Raw genomic sequence first — 9,318 nt, forward strand, 5'->3', positions numbered from 1 at the left:
TGTCATTTTAACTTTCAACTTTACAACACTCCAACTCTATATAATATAAAGTAACGACTAATCGACTATTAAATAAGTCGTCGACTATTTTAATAGTCGATTAGTCGTCGATTCGTGGCAGCCCTAACCACAATGCATTGCAGTTGAACAATTTTTCCAAAAAAAGTTTTTTTTTTAATAAACTTTCCACATTTACAAGTAGATATTGTGAAATGTTCCTATTAACTATATTTTCACTTTGTGAAATTAATAAGGTTATATCCAGTGTTTTAAAAAAAAGCGAAAGAAAAATAGTGTACAAATTGCTTAAATCCACCATATAGTCTTTAACTACACAGTTTTTTTGTAGTTTGGGAGTTAGGTGGGAATTTGGACATGGTCAGTGATTGGTTTGAGTCGGTTTTAATTCAACATTTCTATGGCAACCATTCCTGCAAATCAGGAGTGAGCTTTTTAGAAGGCCACACCCCTTTTACTGAAAACAGACTTTGGAGAATCTATCAACATAAGACCACCTACTCTCTTGAGGCATCTGATTGGTCAGGTTATAATTGGAATAACTTGCTCTACAAAAAGAGCAAGAATTGTTATTCTGACGAATGTAATGACTTAGTGAGAGCTGTTTATTTCTCAGTAAAAGTCAATGGGATGTGGTGTTTTGGGACTGGTGGGTACCTCCTATGAGGAAGGGTCGCTCAATCCAGTTCTCCTATACAGCCGATAATATTGTGATGGCGATAATATTGCGATGGTGATTATATTGTGATGCCAATAATATTGCGATTATGATAAATTTGTGATGTATCGCTCAGTCCAGTTCTCTTATACAGTCAGTGGTAGTGACAGTCCAGTGTGAACACTAATCATCCCATGCCTGGTGTGCATAAGTGTTTCCTAGACACGTAAATCTTTGTAGACGGTCATGTTGTGCTGACCCACCGACTGTAAATTTGACTCCTCAGGTCAGGCGAGTATGATCATAACCACGCTATGAAATGTGTGCGCGTGACAGCCACCGGGCCATATATTTACTTTTAATTTTGTGTTGAAGAGCATCTCTCCGCGGAGCGCTGTTGTCATCGAGAGAACCCGAAAATCAATACTTTTTATTACGTTGTCCGGTGCTTGCGTGCCGGTGTGTGCGTAGGTTGTAATGGTGGGGGTTTATGAGGAGGATCACAGCTATTGATCTGAATAGGGATAGAGATAGAAAGGTAGGGGCTGAGACAAACGAGCAGAATGCAGAAATAAAGGAGGAGACCAGCAGAGGAAGCAGTAGGTCTCCCCATTGCTCTATTTAAATGTCAACCATCCAATAACTGGTTGAAGCCAAAATGAAATGTTCTGACCCTTTAGCTATTAGCACACAAATTCACACCGCACACAGTACAGCAGTAATATTTGCTCAGCAGATAATTACCCAACAGCACCTTCATTACCTTTTTGTCTTTCTTCCCTCTAGATGTCATTTTATTAGTCGGGTATTTGTATAAAGTCTATTTGCATAACGTGTATATTCAGATTTCAGCTCCGTGAGTGTCTGTTTGTCCTTGAGTCGTTATTATATATATTTATATAGAGTTTGATTAGATGAGGAAGCACACTCATGGCCCCCCTGATTAAATCTTTATTTTGTCACAACCTGAAGCATGTGTGTTGTGGGGGGTAATAATTGTGTGTGTGGGAGGTTGTGCACCCGCAAGATTCACTGCAAGTGTGTCTGAGTGACAGGTAGATAATGGGTTGTCAGAGGAAGCGACCAGTTTGTGTGTCCTTGTGTTGTCTCCTGTGAGAGCAGAGGCCCAGGGAGAGAGACGGGCCAAAATAAGACGGGTGGGTGTGAGACCTGTCTTTTTAAGGTGAGCTGTTTTTATTTTAAAAATCCCGGATGCCGTTAGGGAAGAAGATCGAGTTGAAGGAAATAGCTGTGAAGGGAATTGATTTCCTCGCCTCACAAGGGACAACTTTTCATATCTTCACATTTTTACATGTTAGTTTATGATTAAAAGTGTCTTATCAATACAAGAATCAAAAGTTTTGCCTTCGGTTTATTGGAAGTGGTTTATTTTAAGCAATCAAAACAAAAAAAAAATACAATATAAGACAAATAAAAACATATCAAGCAAATTTATCATAAATAATCATGATAGGATAAAATTTACATATTTACACAACCACATACATAAAATGATACTCAAATATAAATACATATTTTTGCATTTATACATACAAAACATGACATATTGAAACAATTAATTATGAATTTGTCAAAAAAAGTTGTTTGAAAAAGAGTCTTTGACTCTGGGAATGTGCACCACTTCCAACAAAAAGCCTACGTAAACATATGAACACATATCTGGTTTTGCGTTCAAAACTATCGCGAATAGCTACACATATTTTTAAGACCACTTTCAAGCTCTTTGCACAAAACGTGCAAAAACTGAACGCACATTGAAAGTTAAATTGGGTGGAACTTGGACCAAGCATGGACTCGGATTTGGTAGCGACATATAAATGGCGTCTCTTTCAACTCGCGGAAGTGCCAACTGTTTGATAATTGAGCATTAAGGAGAATTTAATAATTGCAGTTTGTGCCCGGCCGGAGTTATAGTCCTTCATATATCGGAATAAAGCTGTGAAAGACAAAACCTGGAATAAGATGTGGACCGCGTTGACATATTGCTCCAAGTTTCTTCCAACAGTAGGTGGCAGACATACGTAGCTTGAGTTAAACTTTTCTCCGCGTTAATTAGAGATATTTAAAACTCATTTCTTGATTCAAATGTAAAGTCTTAAAATTATATATTGGCAGAAATAAATATTTCAAACTTAACGAGATATTAACGTCCCACTTTTATATTAAGCGATCTGGTTCGGTCTGGTCTGGTACTTTGAGTGTTTCCATTGTAAACAGTACCAAACTGGGCTTCTAGGGGACTCGCAACAGCTGTAGATCCATTGAAAAGTGGAGTGCAATGGTTGGGGCGGAGCCACTGTAACCACATGTTGATTGTCATAAAGTGATGACGACATTAAAAAGCACCAATTTAGTTTGTAAGCATTTCACACAATAACACAGAAACACACTAGCAGTCTACAAAACAAACCGCTCAGTGGAAGCGAGGCTTAACTGAGTAGTAAAGGTCACCAGAATTCACTGGACCGTACCATACCACTCCATACTGTACCACACTGGACCGCTCAGGGGATACAAGGCCTTAAGACATGTGTGTCATACTACAGGCTTTGAGGGCCAAGATGTCCAAGAACGTTTTCCAACTTACCTACTGCTGCACATTTTTACTGGCAAAACACACCTGATCCAGGTGTAGTAGAATTTCCTAAAAACCAACACTAAGGAACTAAAGTTTTGCCATTTCCAGTTTTGAAATGGGAAAATAATAGCCGGTCACATATTTCATAAAATGTTAAAAATGGGTTAAAACCACTTAAAAATGCACTTTTTTTAGTCTCTTTTTTAGCAGTTTTTGTCTTATTTTCTGTCAAACAATAAGGTCAATTAATGTTGTTTAAAGTTTGGCTTAATTATAGAAATTTTGATGTTTGTTACATTACAAGTACAAAACATTGCATCAATTAAATGACCAGGCCAACAAGACTTATTTGTTGGTAGTTCAGTTCTTACTTCATCTGATAGGTATGGCAAAAACAAAACAAAAAAGAAAATGTTCTAATTGATAAATAACAATAAATTACTTTGACATATATTTTACTAATAATTTACAGAAGTTCTTATATTTGCATAGAGAAATTGATTTAGCTGCTACTGTAGCTACAGCTACAGCAAAAATATTGCCACCTAGCGTTAAGTAGTATTAGAATAACACAAGTGTTAAAGAAACACTATTTTCAGGTGAATTACACATTTAGGCAGATAAATAAAATGCAGGGGCTGAAATTATAGGATATAAAATAAAAATAAAGACATATTATTGGCCCCTATGTACATAGGTTCCTATACTTTTAAATACCAAGTGGTTGCTGAGCTGTGTGGTGAAAAACACATTATTGTAATCCGTCTCTGCTGCTATCTCAATTAAGAGTTAAATTAAAAATGTGCCGTTTTTTACGTTTTCCCATTCAGACGAAGTCAGCTACGAGAAAAAATAACTTCCCATTTCCCTGAAACATGCCCTCATGTAGAAATATTTATCGGGCTTTACCTTGGTAGCACGGCCGGCTGTTTGCTGAGTAGCAGACGCTTTTCCAATAGTGTTGTGCCCCCAGGACAAACAACATGCTTTTTAATGAATTATATGTTCTCGAGTTGAGACGTGGTTCCCGGACTTGGAGTCATACATCTTTGGTGGTGGTTAGTAGCTCTTAAAGATAATAGCTTTTGGAAAATGGTCAGACGGTGTCTAGAAGAGGCTTTCTTCTGCGAGGGGATTTTTATGGCTGAATGACATGTGAAACAGAGGTACCTAAACACTTATGGCCATAATCAGCATGTCATAACGAGAACTCGTATGAAGAGTCGTAAAGAGGATGAGGAGCAGGTGGGATTTCTGCTCTTTTATTTGATTGGGTTTGTGTGTATTAGAACTCGGGGGCCCGATTGATCCAGTTAAATGAGCCAGTTAAGGTAATTAAAGCCCCGAGCGTCAGGAATGGAAAGTAGATTGTATTGGCAATAACAGTCTGAATCCACATAAAAGATGGAAACCGAAGCTTTCCTTTGGAGGTGTTATTGCATTTGAGAGACGGCTCAATGGCAGCACGGAGAAATGATTGTTTGTAAAACTCACTTGTCGGAACAAAACGTTGGCTCAGCACTCTGAGCTGTTTTGAATGACTCAGACTTGGAGAGTATTGAAGCTGAAAGTTGAACTTCTCTATGCATGTAGACAACATGATGACGATGACAGACGTTTTCCTTCTTGTGTTGCCGACACCTGTTCAAAACCTGATCTATAAATGTACTCCCGAAAGGGGAATTTACCGTATAAATGCACATGTTTTTGAAGTGTATCTATTTCTTTTGCAGAACCCATGCGGACGCCGAAGAGGCTTAAGATCGCTGAGACCCGGTCTCGTCTGATCGCTGTGGACTGGGAGTCCTTGGGTTACAACATCACTCGCTGTCACACCTTTAACGTCACCATCTGTTACCACTACATGACTGCCAACAACCGCAGCAAAGCCGACTGCTTGGACATGGACCCTAAAGGTAATAAATCAATATTACTATTAGTCTGACTTCATTACGGCGGTTCCGTTAGCAGCTGTTGGGTATAACTCAAAAATTAGCAGGATTTCTGTTTCTAAAACGCTATTTAAAAGGAAGCGGTAAAGGGATACTTTTTTAACTCGAATGAAAAACGTTCTATATGTTCAACATGCCCTTCAAAATATTATTGGAAATCTTGTCCATGTTTGCCCTAAATTACCCAGGACAGATTATTGATCTGCAAGTCAATTAATATGCTTTCTGGCTGTGCAGGAATGCCCCGGCCAAGCCTGCTGATTATTAATCTGTCATTAAAGTTTATGTTTGATGCAAATGTCTGTTTTGTCTCAAAGCTGTTCGCTTGGCTGGCATGTTATTAGCAATCATCTGACATTTTTTTATTTTATACATATTTTTCACCTTTAGCACCACGTCACCTAGTGGGAAACCTACCACCCTACACTAATGTTAGTCTGAAAATGATCCTGACCAACCCTGAAGGACGCAAAGAGAGCGATGAGACCATCATACAAACGGATGAAGACGGTAACGTTGTCTAACAATTTATTTCTTTAATTATTCAATTGGAATTTGAGAGATTTTTATTTCAAACTCTCTTAATTTGAGGTATTTTGTCATATTGTTCCTGTGTTTGTGTTAACAGTCCCAGGTCACGTTCCCCCTCATTCGCTGAAAGCCACTCCATCAGAAGAGACAATAAACCTTCACTGGAAGGAGCCAGTGGAGCCCAATGGTGTCATTATTCAATATGAGGTGCTTTCAGCTGCCGGATTGTTTACACAAGTCCAACTAAAATGCTCCAGTGAATGAATATTAATCTCGTTTGCGTCTCTTTTTATTCTGAACAGATCAGCTACAGCGCCATACGCTCCTTTGACCCGTCGGTGCCCCTGCAGAGGCCTGGGCTGACTGTGTCTCTTCCGTCAAACATCACCCACCACACCTTTTCCCAACTCCACCCGGGGGTCATGTACCTGTTCTCCATTCGAGCCTCGACCTCCAAAGGATTTGGTCCAGCATCCACACTTAATGTGACGACCAATATTTCCGGTAAAACAATTGAAATCCTCATTTCTTTTTTTTATTTAAGTGAATATTAATACTAATTAGGGCTAAGCGATATTAGAAAAACGTATGTGCGATATTAGTGATCAATATTGCGATACATGATCATGTAGCAAAACAACTAATACATCTTTTCCATTTCACTGCATCAGTTTTGTTTAAATGAATCAACAGAACTTACATTTTACTCCAAATTACCCACGTCTACATAAGAGTCGAGTATCTAACATAGAAGAGGTCTATCTGATTGGTCAAATGCGAAAAGTGCTGTATTTAATATACTAAATGCAACAATCTGCCATAAGACTATTTTTGTGTGTCTAAACACTTAAGGTGACCAATTTATTACAATTTAAGCCATCTTTTTGATACACGTATTGCACAGGCTTATATTGTGATGACGATAATATTGCAATGGTGATAATATTGCAATGGTGATGATTATTCAGTGGCAATAATATTGTAATGGTGATGATATTGAAAAGGTGATGATGTTGCAATGGGGATAATATTGCAATGGTGATGATTATTCAGTGGCGATAATATTGCAATGGCAATAATATTGTGATGGCCTTAATGTTCCAATAGCGATAATTTTGGGTTGGTGGTAATATTGCGACACCAATAATATTGTGATGGAGATATTTTTGCGATGGCAATAATATTGCGCTGGCTGTAATTTTGCAATGGCGACGATATTGTGATGGCGGTAATATTGCGATGGCGATAATATTGCTATGGCGATAATATTGCAATAGGAATGATATTGCAATGGTGGTAATATTGCGACACCAATAATATTGTGATGACAATATTTTTGCGATGGCAACAATATTGCGATGGCGATAATATTGCAATGGCGATGATATTGCAATGGTGGTAATATTGCGACACCAATAATATTGTGATGGCGATATTTTTGCAATGGCAATAATATTGTGATGGCTGTAATTTTGCAATGGTGGTAATATTGCGATGGCAATAATATTACAATGGTGATGATATTGGAATGGTGGTAATATTGCGACGCCAATATCCGTGATGCCGATAATATTGCAATGCCGATAATATTGCGATGATGATAAATTTGCGAAGTATCGCGCAGGCTTAATACTAATGATATTCCTCTCTTTTCAGCTCCAACCATAGATGAATATGATATGACAGAAGCCTTTCTCAACGAAACGGCGACAACCATCACTGTCCTGCTTAAACCTGCTCAAGCTAAAGGAGCACCCATCAGGTAAACCTTCATTTATATCCATTATTCTTCTCATTCACGTCAGTTTTTTTGGTAAATAGTTGTGTATTTTTCTCCACAGTGCTTACCAGATTGTAGTGGAAGAAATAAATCATCAGCGAGAGCGTCGCCAGGCCTCCTCTGACTGTTATAAGGTGATTTTTATTCATATTTACAGTCAATAGTAAAAGTCAAAGACAAAAAAAAAAGTTTGTATTTAAGGGATTTTAAACTACCCACTACGCTTTTTTATATGTCAAATAATTGGATGACACATGGACAGAGAGATATCCCGATTCATAAATATATTATCTGATGTCCACAGGTTCCAGTCTCTTACCACAGCGCATCCAGCAGCGGATCACCATATTATTATGCTGCACAGCTGTCCCCAAGCAACCTGCCCGAACCCATCCCCTTCACTGTGGGAGACAACCGAACATATCAGGCGAGCTTTTTCTCTTTTTACTTCAGCTGACTCCTCTCTATGAAAATACACAAAAGGATTAAATGGAAATAATTCCAACCTTTTAAATGAACTTTATGAGGAAAATTAGGGGTTAGAGAAGTCTATTCATATTTTAATTTACTTTAACTGACAAGTAAATTATTTCTCGACATTACACTGTCACAAATTACTTTTTTTTGTTGGATAAACATTAGATTTTTATAACTTAATCTGTGTAGAAAAACAAGAATTTATGTATTTGTTATAAAAAAGAGAAAACATTTTTTTCATTAAATTCAAAAAGTAAAACTTGGATTTTATATAGAATCTTTCACTTTTGATTAAAATATTCAAGCTTCTTTTCTTCTTTTGAAGATAAAAGTCTGTAGGTAACAAAAAACCTGAATTTTGACTTTTTGAAAAAGAAAATATAGTAAATAATCAATTAATAATTAACTTAAAATGGCTGCAAAAGTCACATGGTCACATGATCATGAGGAAGGCTGCTGATGACAGGAATAAAAAAAAAAAAAAAAAACAAGAAGGGAAAGCTACATTAGTTTTTGGTTAAACCAGCTGGTAGTTCACAGAGTGCCGTATGTGAACACACTATAGATGCCTTAGGAGCAACAGTTTTGAGAGGATTGTCAAGAAAAATTCCACCAAAAAGTTGAGAAAAGTAGTCTGTGTGAAATAGTTCTGCTTAAAATATGGTTTATGAATTTACGGATCAAAAAATACAACTTTTTCTTGATATCTCAATGTTTGAGATGAGTATATATATGTAATATTAATGAAAACAGTTCAACCTACCATCTGAAAATCAAAAGCTTCAAGTTGAGCAAATAACCACAACACGGAGAGCGGTTTTCCAGGGGGGAGTCCGGCAGGTTTGAGTCCGTGGTGGGGAGCAGAGCTGAGCTGGAGAAGCCGCGCTGGCTTGTTTTAATGGGATTTGAGATCCAGATCAGGGACCAGACCTTGAACAGAGACGTCCAGCAAACAGTCAATAACGATGGGGAGGAGGACCCACTAAAATATGTATAAATCTGGAGTTTGCAACTGTTATTCTCACACAGAAATAAGAAGGGCTAGGTGCTGCTGGATGGGAGGGGCTCAGGTCTGTTTCCTTAGTAAATACATTATCTTATAGCTATTAAAGTTCCCACAAACGCTTCTAGTGTGAACTTTACACAATCAGTATCTGTATCATATTCTGGATTGGCGAAAATCTGCCTGTTTTAACAGAAAACTGTAGATTTATTGCAATTATTTTGTGTTTTTAATGTGTTTTTGCAACATTTTTCTGATGATAGAGGACAAATGCAAAGAAAGTTAAGCTCAAAAAGGCAT

General features: G+C 37.6%; 1 protein-coding gene across 20 annotated transcripts in view; it reads left to right on the forward strand.

The window, feature by feature from the left end:
• ptprk (protein tyrosine phosphatase receptor type K) overlaps positions 1 to 9,318 on the forward strand; it is a 133,030-nt gene that overhangs the window by 95,168 nt on the left and 28,544 nt on the right. For all 20 annotated transcript variants that reach the window (XM_024290641.2, XM_024290646.2, XM_024290644.2 and 17 more), the window contains 7 exons: positions 5,009 to 5,191; positions 5,618 to 5,737; positions 5,856 to 5,965; positions 6,061 to 6,262; positions 7,415 to 7,520; positions 7,600 to 7,672; positions 7,843 to 7,965. In XM_024290641.2, coding sequence (XP_024146409.1) covers positions 5,009 to 5,191; positions 5,618 to 5,737; positions 5,856 to 5,965; positions 6,061 to 6,262; positions 7,415 to 7,520; positions 7,600 to 7,672; positions 7,843 to 7,965 — 917 coding nt within the window. The remainder of the gene's footprint in view (positions 1 to 5,008; positions 5,192 to 5,617; positions 5,738 to 5,855; positions 5,966 to 6,060; positions 6,263 to 7,414; positions 7,521 to 7,599; positions 7,673 to 7,842; positions 7,966 to 9,318) is intronic.

This window comes from Oryzias melastigma, linkage group LG24 (assembly GCF_002922805.2).
Source record: "Oryzias melastigma strain HK-1 linkage group LG24, ASM292280v2, whole genome shotgun sequence".
In the NCBI taxonomy this organism is placed as follows: domain Eukaryota; kingdom Metazoa; phylum Chordata; class Actinopteri; order Beloniformes; family Adrianichthyidae; genus Oryzias; species Oryzias melastigma.